Source organism: Podarcis bocagei (assembly GCF_964188305.1).
Source record: "Podarcis bocagei genome assembly, chromosome: 8".
Lineage (NCBI taxonomy): Eukaryota > Metazoa > Chordata > Lepidosauria > Squamata > Lacertidae > Podarcis > Podarcis bocagei.
Window position 1 is genome coordinate 20,125,685 of NC_138133.1, and position 21,245 is coordinate 20,146,929.

At 43.3% G+C, this 21,245-nt stretch overlaps 1 protein-coding gene across 1 annotated transcript in view; it reads right to left on the bottom strand.

Annotated features, from left to right (window-relative positions):
• Window positions 1-1,317: 1,317 nt before the first annotated feature.
• Window positions 1,318-21,245, bottom strand: part of CDH9 (cadherin 9) — a 134,560-nt gene continuing 114,632 nt past the window's right edge. Inside the window, exons 7-12 of the mRNA XM_081206327.1 lie at window positions 20,989-21,242; window positions 19,952-20,088; window positions 18,097-18,218; window positions 9,179-9,296; window positions 8,831-9,082; window positions 1,318-2,455 (exon numbers count right to left, since the gene is read on the bottom strand). Coding sequence (XP_081062453.1) covers window positions 1,965-2,455; window positions 8,831-9,082; window positions 9,179-9,296; window positions 18,097-18,218; window positions 19,952-20,088; window positions 20,989-21,242 — 1,374 coding nt within the window. The 3' untranslated portion in view covers window positions 1,318-1,964. The remainder of the gene's footprint in view (window positions 2,456-8,830; window positions 9,083-9,178; window positions 9,297-18,096; window positions 18,219-19,951; window positions 20,089-20,988; window positions 21,243-21,245) is intronic.

Below are 21,245 nucleotides of genomic sequence, written 5' to 3' on the forward strand. Positions count from 1 at the left end.
CTTGAAACCAAATAAAATATTAATATCAAAGAGAGAGGAGGAAAGAATGAAATGAGCTAAAGAGGAAATAATAGTTAAGATAGAGATGAAAATGCCCCAGGCTAAATCTAGGGCCTGTTCCTGAGAAATGCAACACCAGCTTGTAAGCAGCTAACAGTTGCTTCTCTGAACACCTTGTTCCAGACAACAACAGGAAACTCTCTTAAATGCAAGGTAATGAATGGATGAAGCTTGTGGCTGAGTTATGTGTTAAGTAGATTGTGCTAACTGACAGTTAGAAGAACAAAGGAAGTTAGGGAGGACTTAGTGGACGACAGGGAGATATAGATCCCAAAATGCATAGTTAAGGTTGGCTATAAAAATTGCATAAAAGTGGGGCAAGCTGGATGGGGACACTTGTAATTGGGTGACACACAGGGGTCTGTTGGAATCAAAGATGTGTGTATCACATTGTGGGAAAACCAGTGCTTTTCTTCTAAGAAAAAAAAAGTGCCAGTAATGAGTCCCCCCAGGAAAAAAAAAAAAAAACACTGGGGGAAACTACAGTGGTACCTCAGGTTAAGTACTTAATTCATTCCGGAGGTCTGTTCTTAACCTGAAACTGTTCTTAACCAGAAGCACCACTTTAGCTAATGGGGTCTCCTGCTGCTGCCGCGCTGCCAAAGCACGATTTCTGTTCCTATCCTGAAGCAAAGTTCTTAACCTGAAGCACTATTTCTGGATTAGCAGAGTCTGTAACCTGAAGCGTATGTAACCTGAAGCATATGTAACCCGAGGTACCACTGTATTTAAAAAAATGTGACCTGCAGATAGGCTCAATTGTCTGCACAGACAGGTAGATGGAACACCATTTTTGTGCAAAATTAAATCCTTTCTGCTTTGCTACCTGTTATTGGTCTCTGCTAGACAAAGTGGAGAGTTCCACAACACAGTCCAATCATTCTCGGGATATCCTGAGAACAGGAACTATTTACATCTAATTCATACATCTGAAAAGAAAAGCAACCTGCCTCCCACAAATAGTTACAACACACTGGCCTAGTTTGGTGACCTTTGGATATTTTGGATTTGGTTGATTAACTCCCAACATCCCTTACCATTTGTCACGCTGGCCAGGGCTGTGGGAGTCATAGTCCAATACGTGTGAAGAGCACCAGGTTGGGTTGGGAAAGGCTAAAATATGCACTTCCTATCATTGACTCAAGCGTCCCACATACTGAGCAAATGAAACCAGCCATTCATTTATCAATACTAATTTATTTAATAAAAATACAAAAATATAAATATACATATATAAAAATATCATGAATCAACACACAGACATTCTTTTACTCAATAAATATGGCAGTAATATTCATTCTTATTTTTAAGGTGTAATCAGATTATAAGATGGGTACATATCGTCCCAGACAGCCGTAGGAAAAGTGAAGCAAAGTGTTCCTTTAGAAAAAAAAGTTATACTTTCCAACTTGTTTATTAAAGGCACAAAAAGCCTTTTTAGGTATCTTTTCATAAGTGCTGAGTATCTTCTTTCCAACATCTTAGGCAGAGAGGGTGAAATATAGTTTTGTCTTAAAATAGCAATTATAAAATCTAACCAGTTTCATTCACGTAGACTTGTTAAGCAAACCCTTACTAAGACAAACACCTATTTTTGTATTTTTCCAAGTAAGAGAATGTAGGCCACTTTTATTTAGATACAGAGGCATTAATCCCATCAACACTGACCAAGTCACAAAATGCTATTATTAGGCCATGATCCAAGGCTGCCTGGTCTCCAGTGTAAGCACGCAAGCCCCTTCCTTCTATGTAGAATTGCTCCCATTCTCTACAACCTTGAGGAATGCTCTGCAGATATTTATTGGGGCTGGACACACAGAGCCATTGTCATTGAGAAGGATGGGGCAAATCTGGCTCACCACATGGAACCTTTCATCTGCACTTGGAATCCCTGGATCGGGATGTCAGTCTTGGTCACTCTCATCTCCACCATACATATCTGCCAACTTTTTAAACCGAGGTCCCCAGTCACTGAGATAATCATAATCTTGGTTGCCACCATCTGTAGTGAGTGATTCCAAAGAGCTAAGCGAATTTGCTATAGAATCGTTCCCTTCATACGCATATGTTGCTAAAGAATCGTAAGGAGGTGCCGTTGGATCCAAATCATTTTCCTTTAGCCTTCGATGGATAAAATCTTGGACATCAATGTTCTCCCACAGTGGCACAGTTCTCCTTATCTGGAAGATAGTTTCTGGCATCACATCTCTCCTCATTTTGCTTTCTTCTCTGGCTTCGGGATTTCTTAGTGTGCCAATGTCAAAGGCTTGAGTATCTTCTTCGCCACCTCCTTCATCATTATAGGTCACAATATTGTCTCGGACATCATCCTTGGAAATGATCAAGGGCTCTTTCTTCCTCTGCCGCTTCATTGCGGCAAACAGCACGACTAAAACTGGGAGCAAACAAAGACAAGTAAGGAACAGACAAACGGCTTTGAGATATTTATTAAAAATAAAAAGCGGTATAGAATTTCAAATAAATAAATAAATAAATATCAGGCTAGAAAAGCAGGTGGATACTGGAAAGCAAATTAAAAGGGCATCACCTAGACAAAGCAGTTTGAAAGCTTCATTGATCACAATAGGTGTGTGCTTGACTCTCCCATTAAAATTAATGGGACCTAGGACTTCAATGATATACAGTTGTACCTCGGCTCCTGAACACCTTGGGAGTCGAACGTTCTGGCTTCCGAATGATCGAAAACCAAAAATGAGTGTTTCGGTTTTCAATTTTTTTATTTTTTATTTTGGAAGCCAAATGTCTGGCATGGCTTCCACTATTGTTTCTGGCGCGTCTGTGCAATCGGAAACCAATTGGAAGCCACGCCTTCGAACGGACTTCCAGAATGGATTCTGTTCGACTTCCAAAGTATAACTGTACATGCTTATCAGGAGTAAAGCTCACTGAATTCAATCAGACGTATGAGTATGCAACCATAGGATTTATCTGTTGAAGTCCTGAAGTGAGTCCTGACAGTCTCACTAGATATTGATGTGCAATCGGTGTCAATTTGTGTGCACAGACTCCTTCCATGGAACAATAACACTGAAAAAGGTCCCCCTTCCCCCTGAAGGAGCCATATAGGTGCACATCTACATATGCACAGTGCCCTCTTCAGGCTAATATTGTTTGTGATGCAGTTTAGTAACAAAGCAACTGCTTTTCATGCAGAAGAATCGAGCTTGAATCCCCAGCAGGGCTGAGAGGGCTGGAGGAGACTCTTGTCTGAAATCCTGGAGAGCCATTGCCTGTCGGTATAGAATGGGGTGGAGAAATGTGTTAGTCTGAGCTAAGTTTGAGAGGTGGGAGGAGACAGTTGACCTTTTTGCCATCTACAGAATCCCCCTACCGTACTTTGAAAGGGACTTATGATGATCTGACAATCAGCAGATTGTAGGTCTCTGGAAAATTCAAATTGCTATTTGAACTGAGCCAGTTTTGGGGTTTTTTTTACCTGCATCACACTCAGCATCCTATATTTCCCTCTATACATAAAAATGTAAGGCTGTCATCATGCTGTAGTTTGCCAGTTGGTGGCCACACCAACTCTAGCATGTTGGAACTGTTTAATGGAGGAGGATTGGCTGCACATGTGCGCAGCGAGGTTTCATGAAAGCAGAGCGCACTTTGGCAAACTGCTCTGTGAAGCTCCTCCCACCCTTTGTTAAATGCAACTGCATAAGGTTCAATGGAGGGGGAAGGCACTTCACAGAATGGTTTAGCAGAGTGCTCTGTGAGGTGCTTCTCTCCCTCTATTAAACATTGATATGGCAGGGTTTAATGGAGGAGGGAGATGATTCAGAAAACCATTTTCCAGAGTGCCTGCCCCTCCGTTAAAAGGGTTTGTGGCAAGCTGTGCGGGGATAGGTGAGGGGGTGGGTAATGTGTAAAGGGTTTAGTCAGGTGTAAATGGAACAGGGTATGGCGAGTACTGTCAGCTTGCATTTCTTGGTACAGAAAATACAGTGGTACCTCTGGATGCGAACGGGATCCGTTCCGGAGCCCTGTTCACATCCAGAAGCAAACGCAACCCGTGTCCGTGCGTGCGTGGGTCGCGATTCACTGCTTCCGGGCATGTGCATGATGCCATTTTGACCGTCTGTGCATGCACGAGCGGTGAAACCCAGAAGTAACGCGCTCCGTTACTTCCGGGTAGCCGCAGCGCAAAACCCGAAAATACTTATTCCAAAGCTATCCCGAGGTATGACTGTATTGGTCTGATGTTTCTTTCTTATTCTACTTAGTTCAAGAGTGTTCTGGAAGGTTTCTTTCAACGTGAAAGAAGTAGGCAGAAGGTTTTTGATGTTTGGGTTATTCCTTCTGGGAAGCTGAGTACATCTGGTTTAAACCGGTTCTGTTATCCTTTGTGTCAAGGTCATGCTGACTATAATAGTCAGGTCAGGAGGAGCCTGGGTTTCACACTTTCTCTTTCTATCTCTTTGTTCTGGTGTGGTGTTCTGCTCTGTATGTAGTGTTAAGGTTTTGTCTTATTATAAGTTATTGTCAAGTTTAAGATAAGTCTGCTGCAACTGGATTTCTTATGGACTGTGCCAATCCTGGATTCGTGACCATTATGCCCATTTGCCTTCAGCGGCAAGTGGAACAAGCAGGGAGAGCAGCCCCATTGTAGGTCAGGTAGGCATGGCTTAGTCAAAATATTTATTTATTTATTTATTTATTCATTCATTCATTCATTCATTCATTCATTCATTCATTCATTCATTCCCTGCCCATCTGGCTGGGTTTCCCCAGCCACTCTGGGTGGTTTCCAACAAAACACTAAAATACAATAACCTATTAAACATTAAAAGCTTCCCTAAACAGGGCTGCCTTCAGATGTCTTCTAAAAGTTTGGTAGTTATTTTTCTCTTTGACATCTGGTGGGAGGGCGTTCCACAGGGTGGGTGCCACTACCAAGAAGGCCCTCTGTCTGGTTCCCTGTAACTTGGCTTCTCGTAGCAAGGGAACCGCCAGAAGACCCTCAGTGCTGGACCTCAGTGTCCGGGGCAGACCTCAGTGTCCGGGCAAAATGGCCTTGTGGGCCAAGTGGGGAGGCCTCAAGGGGCTAATTAGCCTCATGGATGAGAAACTTCTGGTCCTTGGTGTAGACTGTACTGAACAAGACAGACCAATGGTCTGACTCAATATCAGGCAGCTTCCTATGCACCTATGAGCATCATCAGGTGGGGTGGGGTGGCACCTATGCTGGCATTTAGGAGGGAAAGCTAGCTGGTCTGCTCTCAGAACCCTCTGCATGCATTTGGTGCCCATGGCTACCAAATGACTCAACCAAGGTTATATTGTAGTGAGGATGTTGCTGAAGCAATTTGACTAATAAATGTGTATGGTCTAGTCTACACATGCTGTTTTCACAAACAAGTTTTGGAGAACCTTGGCACTTCCCTTTTGCCTTCACTACAAAGAATACTCTCCCTGGCTCTCCAGTCTATTCAGTTATCCCCCTTTAGCACTCTTCTTTGTTGTTGTTATAGGCAACACATCAAGTTTCATACTTCAACAGTTAAAAGCATGATCCTTAGAGGAGGTGCCCTCTTATTAGAGAAGTGGCTTCTTTTGCATTTGTATTTGGGACTTTTTATGAACTTGTAAAAGCTCATCATAAATTTAATTGCTGCATTAAACAGCAGGAAACAATGCAAAAAGCCAGGGTGCTTTTAGTTCATCTTCAGCTGCACTTACATTCCTTTGGTGATGGGTTGCTTTCTGCCCTTCGAAACAAACTATGATGTTATAATTATTGGGTGGTAGTCAGTGAACTTTTACTGAAGGGGAGATCCATTGAAACTGATGAACATGACTAAGTTAGTGCCACAGTTGTGCTAGTGCCAAGTCCCACTAACACAACAAGGCTTTGCTTCCTCTCCTTTCCTACCATGCCTGCCCCTAAATTGATTCTGGGAAGTTGGGAAAAGCCCCAGAACTGCAGAGGGCTGGGGAGGAGAAGCATGGGTAAGCAAGAGTTTCTTGGTGTCTGAGAGTTGTGGTGGCACCAGACATGCTTCCCTGATGAGATCATTCCTGGATGTTCTGAAGCAGTACTCACCCCCAAATAAATATAATGTATGTCTAAAAATGCAAATTTTGAAAGAAAATGTATTTAGAAAATGGCTCCCTTGGGGGGGGGGCTGCGTTGCGGGCGGCAACCCGAGACCTCCCAGTGACCTGGCTGTGGGCAGAGGGATGCTGCCCACATCACTAGGACTCCCAGCCACCGTGTCATGTCTCCTGGCTGACCAATCGGGTTAGCCGGGGGCATGGCCATGTGGTATTTAAACCGCATTGTGGCTGGGGAGGGCGGCCTCCATTCATCTCCTCCCTCAGATCTCCCAGCCCACCCACCCTCTTTTCTTGCTGGGGAGGGCGGCCTCCATTCATCTCCTCCCTCAGATCTCCCAGCCCACCCACCCTCTTTTCTTGCTGGGGAGGGCAGCCTCCATTCAACTCCTCCCTCAGATCTCCCAGCCCACCCACCCTCTTTTCTTGCGTGCTTGACTATGGCCTTGCTATGACTAATGTCAGTCGCCTGGTTGTTGGGGCCAGGTAGGAATTTTTCCACTTGGCAAACTGGCACCAACCATTTGGTTTTCGCCTACCTAGTAGCAATCGTCACAACTTTGTAAGGTTAGGCATTAAGTAAGCCTTGTCATGGGAGGGGCAGTTGTTGCCTCTGGCCTGGCCCTCCACGTTAAGGGCATCCTGTTAAAGGATCCGGGGGTGTGGTTCCTGCCCGAAGCCTGGGCATGGGCTAGGGCCATGCCACGACCCCATCGGTAACCTTGGGGGTACTCAATTGATGTATATCGTAGGGCTCCCCCTATCGGTGGTTGACCCTTATGGGAACCCTGCAGACGGGCAGGATTCAGGACATAGTCTTGCTTCATCCAATTGCCTAAGTCAGACTGCTCACATCTGTAAGCAATAACGTTGGGGCCTAATTTATCCCATTAACCCAACATATTCGTGTCTGTGTGCTTATTTCTGAGGGAATTGTGGGGCCTGGGGCCTCGCCATGCAAATGTTTCCCCTCCATCTTCTCTCCCCATGCACCTGCTAAATATCTTTTGGAGTTCCCACAAGCCTCCAGAGCAGATCTGAGGAGGGCACAAGGAGGCATGGGGAGAAGAGAAGAGGGGAGGTTCCATTGTGCAAATATACATCCTTGTACTAATGGAACCAGTTCACTGGGTGCTGCCCATTAGGTTTGAAAATATGTATTTAAATATGTATTATATGTACATTTTATTACAGTTTTTCTTTTGAATTCTGCATGTATTCGGAAACTGAATGAAGTAGACTTATGGGTGAAGACACGAGAAAGTGATGTGGACCAGAAATAGATGGATGTGTCAATTCTTAATCCGATACTACAGATCTCAGACAGGGCAGGGATCTTCATTTTTCTAGCTTTGTTAATTAACCACTAATTGGGAGAAGGCCACCTGAATTGGACCTTGGATTAATTTGTATGCTGCACAGAACTACATCAAACTAAGATGCCTCTGGCACTTCTTTTTTTCCAACTTTTGACCCCACTAGGTGAAACTTTCTTCCTTTTGATCTTAGTGTTGATAAGTTGCACACAAGCAAATAATTGTGGTCTAACTTTGTGACATCACAATGGATGATGGGATGCAGCTCTTCAGGCTGACACATGGCCAAGAGGCAGCATTGTCCACAGTCACTACAAGCAAAGCAGAGACATGGCCGTTCCTCAGAAAGTAAAGATCATTCCTGACATAGGCCCTTCCCACTATGTCAATGTTGGCAGAAATGCTCATACATCATGACTTTCACCCCTCAGCATGTTAGATAGTATGCAATATTATTAAATATAACTATCCTTATATCTCAGTTGGTATTTGAACTATGGGAATGTGTCAGAATTCCCCTGATCTCTTTGCAATGAGCTTTGGGGCTGTTGATCAGAGACATAGGATGGCACACAACCACCTGGTGGGTTATACAGAGGTACTGTTGAACCCATGTATGAACTATTTTCATTTTCCAAAAACGGCAATTTAAAGAATGAGCATGTTCAATGTATGTTTTGGATGAGTAATCTATGTTACTTTTCCAAAACAGCAATTTTGAGTCTCAGCAAGTAGAACATGTTGTTTTGCATGTTCCCTCACTAGTATCAAAACATCTCTAAACTATCAGCTGGTTACAGCTGACCTACACAGCTGAGCATTGGGACGCAGCTGGTGCTGTGGTCTAAACCACTGAACCTCTTGGGCTTGCTGATCATAAGGTCGGCAGTTTGAATCCTCTCGATGGGGTGAGCTTCCATTTCGCTGTCCCAGCTCCTGTCAACCTAGCAGTTCAAAAGCATGCCAGTGTGAGTAAATAGATAGGTACTGCTGCAGCGGGAAGGTAAACAGCGTTTCTGTGTGCTCTGGCTTTCATCACGGTGTTCTGTTACACCAGAAGCAGTTTAGTCCTGCTGGCTGCATGACCCAGAAAAGCTGTCTTCAGACAAACGCTAGCTCCCTTGGCCTGAAAGCATAAATGAGTGCCACACCCCATAGTCAAATTTGACTGGACTTCACTGTCCAGGGGTCCTTTACCTTACAGAACTGAGCCAACCTATCTCCATATTAAAGCACCTCTTAACTTGATTTGTGCAGGTCTGGGAAAAGGAATGACTAGAAGTTGGCCCCTAGGTCAAATATCCTCTTCCCCTTGTCTGGACATTTTAATCATTTTTTTCAGATGTAAAGCAAGAGAAGGGTACAAAATCACCTACCCAGGAGAATCACGATGCAGAGCAGAATGGCAACGAGGGCTCCTGTGCTAAGACCCGCTGGAAGGAGCAAAGCTTCAGCATTGCAAGACTGCATGTTCCCTCGGCTGTCACAGGTGCACACCCGGATAGTCAGTGTGCCAGTGCTGCTTTGGATGGGGTAGTCATTGTCAAATATTACCACTGGCAGGACATAGGTGCTCATTTTATTCCGGCTGTATCCATTCCTTCTTGTTATAACGCCTGCTGTGTTATCTGAACCAGAAGACCAAGAGAAATGGAAACTCACATTAGGAATCTTTACGTGCAGGGATGAAAACAGGTCACCTAGAGCTAATAATTAGAGCCTACCTTTGTTGTCCACGATGGAGAAGTTTGGATGGACTGTGTATTCTGGCACCAGCTCAAAAAAAAATTTGTGTCCACGTGGTGGCTCATCCTTGTCCACAGCACTAATGGTTTGTATGAGCTGCCAGGAAACATAGGGAAATGTGAGAAAATTAAAACCACCTTTTCACACTCTAATTCTGAAATACCTGAAATGACTTCAGAAGAACCAGATCAATGGCATTTTACTACTGTTGTGTGGAGTTCATACTGGAGATTGGCTTACGGATAAGGCACAACTCACAACACCTATGCGGGAATGTTTCTCGATACTTGGTATCTATTGCCCTAGCACAGTTCTTTTCAAACTGTGTTGCAGAAAACCATGGGGTTTGTTGGAAGTTTATAAGGAGTTGCTCGATAAGAGGATCAGTAAATTCCTTCCTATGTCAAAATAGTATTCCTGATGCTTAGGATCTCTGTCTTTGCACACTTGGAAATCCCTGCCTTCCACTTTCCACTGCAGTAGGTGCAAAACCACCTTCACCCATGCATTTATTTGTGGCACCCATATGTCAATTCAGGTTGTTCGACTTTGCATCCTCCTCCGAGCACACAAACAATGGCTTGCTCTTAGCTTCAGCAGGCAGCCCTTGGTGCTCTGTATAATACTCAAAGTCCTGATTGGCAAGCTCAACAGCGACCTTCTGGAATCTCCAGCCACTTCTAATGCCTCACATTACAATTACAGCTACTCCACATGCACTACCCACTGTCAAGTAGATTTCAAGTCCCTGTTCAAGTCACAGGGATGAAGCAGAATGCTCAGCTGGAGCTGCGAGGGGACGGAAAGGGGGGGGGGAAGTAAGCCCTATGCAATGCTAGCTGAAGGGCGATACTGGCAGACTCAAAAAGACAAGCTAGTCCACTTCATCTTTATCTGAAAAGACAAAAGAGCTGACATGAAACGCTGAGAGTGAGGATGGGGAAGTGGCCAGGGAAATCCTACAAGCCAAACATGCACGGAAATGTCTTGGTGTCTATATGTCTATGCATACATACGTACATATATGAACGAGTTCCCAATATTCTGCCATGCTTCAGAGCAGAGGTTCCCAAACTTATTTGGCTTGCCCCCCCCCTTTCCAAAACAACAACAACAACAACTCAGTGCCCCTGGAAATCCAACTTCTCTAAGCGAAAAAACAAAAAGATGCAGTGACAAATTTGTGTTTTTTTATGTTTCTATATTTCTACCTACGTCCTACAACATAGTAAAGTTGCAATCCACTTCCTGGGCCTGGCTGAAGCCAAAAATGGTTCACCAAAGCCTTGGAAAACTCCTCGCCTCTAGCACAACTGTTGAATCTGGGGGAGGTGTTGTTGCCATCCTGCTATGGTGCCTGACCTGGCAGTAAGCATCAGTACACAGCATACAATTGTACAAACAGTTGTTCAAAATTCTCTTCTCTTCTTTCTTTATGCTTCCTTTGCCCACTTATTTTTATCCAATGCCCCCCCAATTGCACTTGAAGCTACTACTGTCCCCTGGATAGTTCTAGCACCCCCCCCCCCGGCGGGGGGGCGGTCTCGCCCACTTTGGAAAACACTGCTTTCAATGAGAAAACCAGTGAGCGGCTCAGCTTTGGATCAGGAACATGTTCCAGATTGGAACCCCACAGCTGCTTCTCCCAAATAAAAGTAGTGTGGTTAAGAACGTTGCATATTCATTGGCCCCAAGAACCCAAGATGGGAGCAGATTTGATTCTTAATAGCTAGAGTCTACACCCACCACATTACAAGAACCCCTTTAGCAAGCATTCACCCCCATAAATAAATAAATAAATAGTCCTCGTTTCATGTTCCTGCCTATGAAATTGGTCTTTTCAGTGGTGGCTGGTTCCCCTCAAGTCTAGTGGGATGCAGTGCAGGTAGCCCAAACAGCTGTTGGAGACTGAGGCAATGACAGGTGGAGCCAAGTAATTCTAGTTGGTTCCTCCCTGCTGTTCTACAAGGGCAATACTGAGACGAAGGAGGAGGAAGCAGCTTACAGGCATTAGGAAGGATGGGGCATAAATGCTTACAATAACAATGATCCTACAAGCATAAGAACCATTATCTGTGTGTAGGGGCCCTTGCAGTCTTTAAGACTTCATTCAACACATAGACACTCATGCACTAAATGATGTTCAAAAGACAGAGCTTCTTAACTGGTGAAGGACCAAGTAAGGGGGAAAATAAGAGTCTCTTTAGTACTGGGTGTATGCTGCAATTCAGTGGAGGAAACCTGAAGAATGTTTATTGGGTCTAGAATTTCGTTTGCTGAGCATCAGGTTCCATTTAAAAATACAGGAGCAAGTTTCCAGTCTTCATGGCTGTGACGATCTATGTGGAAATGTGAAGGGCAGTAGTTGATGGCTTGATGGGGCTGAGCTGCTCACCTGAACTCCCTCTGTTTCTGTCATTGTTGCATACTGCGATGGAGAGGAATGCCAATCCAGCATACCTGCCAGTGTGTTTTCATTGTGCCAACCTTTCTGCTCCCAGCATACAGCAGTGATGCAAACAGAGGAAGACCAGATGAGTGGCACAGACCTGCCATGCTGTCTGCTGCTCATGGAAGGCAAGGCTTGCTAAAATCTTGGGAATCAGAGGGTTTGCATATTCAGAAAGGTTTCTAGGCGAAGGAGGGGGTGCTTCTGTCCCCTGCATAGCTCCTTGTCACTTCCTCTGCCTGACTAGCAAACCCAGAGCCAATTATGCAAGACAGTAAAATAAAACAAAAAGCAGACGCAATTATGTGGAATAAAAGATGCAAATTCATTTGATGTGGAAATTGAAGAATTGACTTTCCTTGGTGCTGAATTAGGATTACTTTACACATCATTTCACATTAAAAAAATAACAACAGCCAACAGTAACAACAGCATGGACTATAAACAGCTCTGGATATAAATACACAGATCTTCATCTTGGAGTCAGCGGTCACCTGGGTTTAGCTGCAGCAATTGTGTATTCTATGAGTAAGCCACAGAACAGGTGAAATGGGATGTTAATGCATTTTCACTGACACCTCTTGGCAAGAAATGACCCAAAACTTAGGACGGTGTCCACAAGGCAAGCATGAAAAATTGTTTCTGGGTGAAATTATCTATCTCTCATAAACAGGCTATTTTTAGGCAAGTTAGTGAGTTTTAAAAAACCAAAAATTCTCTCATAAATCTTAATAGAAGATCACCAGAAAGTGTCATTCCCTGCTCACTGCATAACTCTATTTTTGTAGATAAGGCTTTCCTGTTGCAATAGAGAGAAAGAAGAAGGGTGAAAAAACTCCTCTGTGAGTCATCCACCCACATAATGTAGTTGTGGCAGGACCATGAAGAAATATATTGCACTTGGCAACACACATTTTGAATATGTTTCCACAATCCTCCATGCTTCATAAAACAACCTTATTGTCAAAGCTGATCCTTTATTTGAATTGTTGATTTTGTCTTTTTCCAGAGTCGCTGCTACCTGTTTAATTCCCCCTGCAGCAAAAATGGCAAGTACAACAGCTTAGATGAGGGGGTAGGGGGTCAAATAGCTGTCAGCATTTTCAACCTCTGTGTCATGATCAAGCCCTGCAATTTTTCTTGAAGTGTACAGGAAAAGTCTTCTCATATAAGCATCAAAACAGCAAGAGAAAACTTCCCCTTTGTAGAGGCCTGCAAAACAACAAAACTAAGATAAGCAAGTTAATTAAAAAGGGATGTAATTAGATCCCTGCAATTACTGCCTTGAGGAATGCAAGGAGAAAATGTCTAACTAGAAGACAAATTCTAACAATTTATCATAAGGCTCTTAGGCCCCCCAGTGTGGGATGGGTGAATCTGTTGGTTATGGTTTCTCTCAGTTTTCTCATGTTCCCAATATTAAATTCACTTCTCCACATTTCCACATCAGTTTGAAATCATCATTTAAAGGTCCTCATGGGAATTCATCTGCGTTTTTGTGTGATTTTCTCCCAATATAGACAATAGTAAGCAATGTGGCCTAATGTACACATTTCCACAAAGCATTTTCTCCTAACATGATATGTTTTGTGTTATTTTCATGAATATGTGCATTTTTTGTAAACTCTTTAACCTATTATATGCATTTTTGTACACATGGCTGGGGAACTGCAGTGTCATATTTGGTGATGTGGGAATTTTGAAGGATTGCTATGTTTCACTGTGCATATAGTTTTGGACAGTGCTATTTTTCTAGAAAAAGAGGTGCCAGAATTCACAATTAACACCTCCCTCATTCTCTTAGAATGGCAATAGCCATTAGGAATTGAGTTCCGGCAAGTTCCTGCTGAAAAAAAGCCCTGGTTCTGGAAAGGGTAAATTAGGTAAGATCAACTTTAAATGAAAGCTGAACCACATTCCAACCCCTCCACACAAGGGCGAACGAAGGCATCGTGATACCCAGGGTGGGGCATCGCTACGAAGGGCGCATGTGCAGTGTCACTACGTACAACGCAACTGAGCGGTGCCGCACATGCGCTATACATAGCAGTTTGCCAGCGGCGGCGCTCCAGCGCCTTATGGACAGTACCGGGATCCTCTGCTCGTGGCTGCAGCCATGAACGAAGGATCCTCTACATGCGGCTGCAGTGGCGACGGAGGGATCCCACCGCTGTCCATATGGCGCTTGAGCGGCGCCGGCGGCAAACCGCTATGTACAGCGCATGGGCATCGTCGTTATGTACAGAGCATGCATGCGATGTCGCACATGCGCTGTACATAGCGGTTTGCCACTGGCACCAGGATCCTCTGCTTGTGGCTGCATCCACGAATGGAGGATCCTCCACAATGTGGCTGCAGCGGCGCGATGGCTGCTCGTGCCACCGCAGCGGGGCGAGCCCCCGCAGGCTGCCTTCTTGTTGTCCCCCCAGACATGGTACCCGGGGCACGCCGCCCCCACCCCCCGTTGCGATGCCACTGCCTCTACACACAATCTGGGACAATGCTTGTACAGATGCCACACAAATGTAAATATTGAGGATCGATTCTGGCTCTTTCACAAAAGTCAGGTTTTCCCCCCTCAGTATAAAAAAAGGAACGGGTGGAGCTGGTACAATATTCTGGAATACTAGCTGATGAATGTTATTTGTCAGACTCCAACCACACCCACACCCAAAAAACACACCCCAGCAGCCATACCACTATATATGATATATGCTGCTATATATGATATATATGATACCACTATTTATGATATATGTGGAAGGGCTTTGAGTCACACATCTTGTGATACTTTCTGCTCATCCACATTTCCGCTTGTTCTATGCCTAGAAAGCATGGGTTTTCCACTTGCCATGTGGTTCCTAGGCACAGTTCTGAGCTTTGCCCCATTGCTTCCTCCTGGAAAACCTTGAGCACTAAATTGGAATAAAGAGCAATGTGCAGAAAACCTGATGGGCATTTGTTTGGATTCAGCACTAAACCACAGGTTTCCCCAGGGGAAAGCAACAAGGCTAATGGGAGTGTGGATGAGCCTTTTGACTTAGCCACTGAAGATTCCCAAACTACCCTTAGGTGAGCTTCATAATGTGAGCTTCATCATCCCAGTGGTAGGGAGAATTTTATGTCACATGAGGAGCAGATGTATATTAAAATGTGTAAGTCAGTGTGGCATAGCTGATATGAGAGCCATCTGACTCACAGGAGCATAGGAACAGTCATGGTTCACAGCAGTTCATTTCCACCATGATAAACTATGATTGATCATGAGGTCCCAAATGTTGTTTCATGTACAGTGGTACCTCGGGTTACAGACGCTTCAGGTTACAGACACTTCAGGTTACAGACTCCGCTAACCCAGAAATATTACCTCAGGTTAAGAGCTTTGCTTCAGGATGTGAACAGAAATCGTGCTCCGGCAGTGTGGTGGCAGCAGGAGGCCCCATTAGCTAAAGTGGTGCTTTAGGTTAAGAACAGTTTAAGAACAGACCTCCAGAACGAATTAAGTACTTAACCCGAGGTACCACTGTACCTTTAAGTAAGTGAGCTACAAGTATTTCCACCTTCACTCTGAAAATGTAGGGAATGTTAATGGACGTTTGCAGTTCCTATGTCATTGTGTGGCTGTTAAGTGCCATCACCTATATGTGTGTGTGTGTATTGGGGAGGGGGAATGTCTAATTTATCCGTTTTACTTGCGAAGATGTTTTTCTAGTGTGGTGTCTCATTATCTGTGGCTTCAGTATTTAAGAATAAGAAAGTTGGTTTCTCGCTGAAGCAGCGGCAGTGTAAATTTATGCATAACGGAAAAACAAAGCTATACTAGCGAGATGCATCTATTGTAGTCAACACTTCAAAAAACTTTGTGTACATCAGGCCTGTACATTTGTTGCACTGTTAAGGGTCTGAGGCTTACGGGGCCAGTGTGTTTGCTGCTTCCTGCCTTCATTGCAATTACATAAACCATAGGGGAAACCACTCAAATCATACCTCCTGCATCCAGCCTTGGACTCCATGTTGTTTTTACACTTCTGTGCATTCCCAGAGCAGCACGAAATAGAAGCAAGGGATATCAGCAACCCTACCTCTCATGTTAAATAAGAATTGAGCTGGAGTCACTTGGAGATGCTGTATCATTAAACATCTATTTAATGTCTGATACTCTGTGTTGCCTAACACTGCAATTGAGCAAGTATAACCATGGGCTATTATGAAGCTGTGAAGGGCAATATCCTGCCTTTCAGTTTTTCCAAGACTTGAAGACCATAACCTTTCCACTAATAATTAAGTGAAGACGATGCATTTGGATTTGAAGAAGAGTTTTGGATTTGATATCCCGCCTTTCACTCCCCTTCAGGAGTCTCAAAGCGGCTAACATTCTCCTTTCCCTTCCTCCCCCACAACAAACACTCTGTGAGGTGAGTGGGGCTGAGAGACTTCAGAGAAGTGTGACTAGCCCAAGGTCACCCAGCAGATGCATGTGGAGGAGCGGAGACGCGAACCCGGTTCCCCAGATTACGAGACTACCGCTCTTAACCACTACACCACACTGGCTCTCTCACACTGGTTAGTACACAATGAATGTCTACAATAAAGGCAAAGCATAGGAATCTTATTTGACTACTATATCATGAGATGCAAAAAGAAGGATGTGGACTGTTCATACCACACCTTTTACCTTTTTTTTTTTAACCACACAGTACAGTAACTTGGCAATCTAAGGTGTTGGATTCGGGGCACCATTGATGCACAGCAAATTGGCATTTATTTATGGTGATGTGCATTTTGGAACTAAGTTTAAATAGTAATATTGTGCATGTGTCTTTATTAGGATTGAGACACTGTCCATGCAGTTTTGTTATCCAAGTATTAGGAAAAGTGCAAATTCTGAAGGGTGGCTGTGTTATGGTTTGTGCTTTGTTTCAGAGAGTTAGGCTGGTTCATCTTTAAATGTGAACTGAATCAAAAGCCTCCCCCATGCTTATTGTTAACTAACCCTTTGGCTTTACCCTGAAAAATATACACGAAGTATCAAAGTAATTTTAGCCAAAGCATGTAATTCTACCTGTTCACCCTGAGGCAGATATTGATTACCTGCCTGGCACTGGATACACCCCCTGAAACCCCTCATCAAGCCTAGGTCTCTTTCAAGCTGCAATATTTTCCCTTCAGCGGTTTTGGTGTGGATGCATCTTGGGTAGGCAAAATGGACCCAGATACTAATGCTTGGGCCTTGAATACAGATTTGTGTCATATGCAGTAACATTGAAATATCAAGAAAGTAGAACTCCTTTTAAAAAAGAAGTCTTGCCTTCATGCTTTTGCTTCTGACAAAAAACCCCACAGCAGTCTGCATTAGTTAGATGATAGTCAAAATCTATACAGTTGTGCCTTGAAAGTCGAACGGAATCCGTTCTGGAAGTCCATTCGACTTCCAAAACATTCAGAAACCAAAGTGTGGCTTCTGATTGGCTGCAGGAAGCTCCTGCAGCCAATCAGAAGCTGTGGAAGCCCCGTCGGATGTTCAGGTTCCAAAGAACGTTCACAAACTGGAACACTCACTTCTGGGTTTGCAGCGTTTGGAAGTCAAAACATCCGAGTACTAAGTCCAAAGTACGACTGTATAGTCTTTAGACCAGGGGTTGTCAGCCTGGTCCCTACTGCCCACTAGTGGGCGTTTCAGGATTCCAGGTGAGTGGTAGGGGGTTCTATGGCACAAGCTGAATCCTCCTTCCATCAAGCACTGGTGGGCTGTAAGGAAATTTTACCATCCAGAAAGATGCATTAGTGGGCAGTAGGTATAAAAAGTTGACTACCCCTGCCTTAGACACATATCAGTTTAGATCAGTAGTTCCCAACTGGTGGTCTGCGGACCCCAGGGAGTCCAAGGCACCATTCGCATTATAATTATTATTTCTTATAATAGATAACTACCATAGAGATATCAAAATTTTGAAAAGTAGGGAATCCATGGTTTGGCCATTGAAAAACAGGGGGGTCTGCAGTGCTTAGCTAATTGGCAACCACTGGTTTATAGAATGGAACAATTAATTCAGTAACTCTTTTTCCACAGTCATAAGATGTTGTTATGTCTATTATTATTATTATTATTATTATTATTATTAGTAGTAGTAGTAGTAGTAGTAGTAGTAGTAGCAGTAGTAGTAATTATATCCCACTCTTCCTCTCAAAGGAGCACACGTATTCAATTATTATCGTAATTTTACATACTGCCTTTTATCAAATAGTCAGTGTGGCCAGCTATAAAAGAGATGAAATCAAAATGCTTAGACAAACAAATGTGTGAATTAGGGGGATTCAAAAATATGACCCTTTCCCCCATCTCTACCAATCAAGCATGGGTCAGACTGCCACTATGGATTGATCTAAGTGCAGAAAGTGTTGAGATTTCATCTACAAGTTTGTTGGTAACAGTAAATATGCATTTACCTGTCCCGCTTTTGCATTTTCACAAACAAAAGTTTCATAATACTTGGCAAATTCTGGTGCGTGGTCATTTATATCTAAAATCCGGATGAAAATGGGAGCCTGGGTACTTTGCTTGGGGTTGCCTGAAACAGAAACAATAGCCACAATCTTATACCATAATTCCCACTATTTCTGATGTTGCAGTGTGAGTGCTGATCCTTATGTAGCAAAAACCACCCACCTTGCCAGAGGGAGGAAACAGCATATCTGGCAGAACCCCAAGTTTTGCACGACTGTATAGTACATAATTTATATTTTTTAAAAGCCATCCCAAGTTTTCCCAAAATCCTGGAGGGGCGGGTCAAGGAACAAAGGGTGTATGTGTACATTCATATGCAGAGCAGGGGAATGGAATTGAAGTCTAACAAGGCTGTTACCTTGTTGTTGTTGTTGTTTTATCTTTCATCTTGTTATTTATTAAGGCTGTTACCTGAATCTCAGCTAGAGATGAGGACACAAGCACAGCCCATCCCTACTCTCTCCCCAGCAAGTCGTTGAGCTGCTAGCCCACCAGAGCTTCCCTAACCTGCCCCCTTTTTACTTTCTCTGCACTACTACTACGTTCAAAGCTCTGCCTTCTCAGGGACCCGGTAGTCTCCTGCCTGAGGGCCCAAAGTGTACCTTCACAGATCAGAAGACTTTCCCACTTGGGGAATTCTCCATTCCCAAGAAAGGAGATATATGAAGTCACCAAGGTTTTGTGCATTATATCTGAAAACAGAGCAAGGCTGGTGTTTGGGGTTCCAACCTTCCCCTGTATCTTCATCTGCCAGAGACTTTATTTTTCAGAAGGAAATAAATTTATTGCTGAAACTCTTGGGCTGTTTACCAGTTGTGGGTGGCTTGGTGGGGAGCCACTGTTCACATGACCTATGGTCATGCATGTGACTGCTCCATACTGAGAATCAGAGGAGGTGGGATAAGGCAGAAACAAGGTTGATGCAGTGCAAACACATCTGTGAGAATACCAAATTGGCTCTGTCAATGTATTAGCACCACAGCAACCTCATCACTCTTTCTCTACCTCCCACAGCCAGAATAGAACTGAGAGAGTGAGAGAGAGAGATTGAGTGAGTGAGTGAGAGAGAGTGTTGAGCAGATCTAAGAGACATGACAACATACACATATTTTGCTACCAGTTTGGCAATAGATCTATTAGTCCTCTCAAGAAAGATACACGAAAGGGCCTCTAAATATTGACTGGGGAACCATCTCATAAGAGGATATATTAGGTGTTGTTATTGAACCCCCTGATAAAAACTACAGTAACACACAAGAGACCATTTCAACCCCTGGGTGGTTCTATAAACAGCATCTTCTCTTTTACGATTTACAATGTAACCCTATGCATGTCTACTCAGAAATAACTCCCACTGGGTTCAGCAGGGCTTACACCCAGAGACGTGTACATAGAATTGCAGTCTAAGTGTTAAACTGTAACAATACGTTTTGCATGGATCTGTAAAATTTTAAAAGGACATATATTGTGTGACCTGTGTGGGGTGTCTAACAAAACATTTACACTAGCCCAACAACTTTTAGCTGTATGAAGTAATTGTCCCACCTGCTACTCTCCCCACACCTCCCCACATGTCAGCTAAATCTTCTCCAGAGGGTTGGGGGGAAACTCAGAGTAGATTTAGGGTGGTGTGGAAGTTACATTGTGCAGCTAAAAGTCATTGCACTCTCATAGCTATTTAGTTGGATACTGCCCAGAATATATTGTTGCAGTACTGGGTGTGATATTGTGCAGATATATATATATATATATATGGAAACACTTAAAACCATGCAACAGGATGCACCTGCCACTTACTGATTTCAGTTGCTATGACAGTGAGATTGTGCCATGGGGCCGCTTCTCGGTCAAGTGTCTTTGAAACAAATATGGACCCATTTCCTGAGTGGATGTTGAATATTCTGTCCAAATCAGTGTGCCGATCCAAAGTATATCTGTCAAATTACAACACAGGCTGCCTCTTGGTCTTCTAGTCATACTGTGATTTTAATTAATTTTTTGAACATTTAACAGAGGTTTAAAATAGTGCACTTTATAACCAGTATTTAAGTACACACACACACACAAAAAAAAAAATCTAACTGCTGTGCTACCCAAAATACGTTACTAAATATTTTTACATCAAAATGGAGTTGAACCTTACAGTAAAAGATGGGAAGAAATCAGAATCCAAACATCCAAACAACTGAATGCCAGATGTAAAAGCTCTGTAATATTATAACTGAAATAGATGAATCTATGAACTGGACATATCATTTAAAATATAAACACAATATGAAGAACCAAGATTCTTACTGAGTTATGCATCAAATAATGAAATTCACAACTCTGTAACAACAAAACAGCTACCGGTATGTGAATTTCCACTGAAGTAAACATAACTATTCAAAAAGAAGTGATATATGGACCAGTCTAGAAAAATGGTAGGAAGTCACATGTTGCAGTTTTACTGCGGAAGATTTTGGCCTTATAAGTTGCCTCGATAAGAGACTACTTTTGAGCTACCTTCATCCAATTTACTTATATGTGACGTTTCCAAATAATGCTCAAAGTGGCACGCAAGAACCATCCATAATCCATTCTGACCTCCTTAGTGTAACACATAATAATAAAATGCTAATGACATTAATAGCAATAATTATAGTACTGTGGACCTATCCTTGTTGAAATTAGTAAGCACTTCAATAATATCTTCAAATCACAAGATTTCAACAATGGCTGTTAAGCAAGATTTAAGGTTTTATGCCTCCCTTTTTTCTTTTTCTTTTGTTAGAGAAATGCAAGGACATTGCACACTTGATGCCTATTTGTGCTGTTTGTGGAAGTTGACTTACTTTATTATGTTCCTTGCTGCATCCGGATCCTGAGCTACCACTTGCCCAATGATACTACCTTCCCTGGCATCTTCATCTACTTCTAGTAAATTAGAAGGTATGTTAAACACTGGTGGTTCGTCAATATCTTCCACATAAATTTTGACCAAGGCTGAGTCCTTAAATGGTCCCAGGTAGAAAAATCGTGGGTCAGGATGGACGTTGGTTGCCTCCACTTTTAGGACATATAGATTCTTCTTTTCGAAATCTAATTGCTT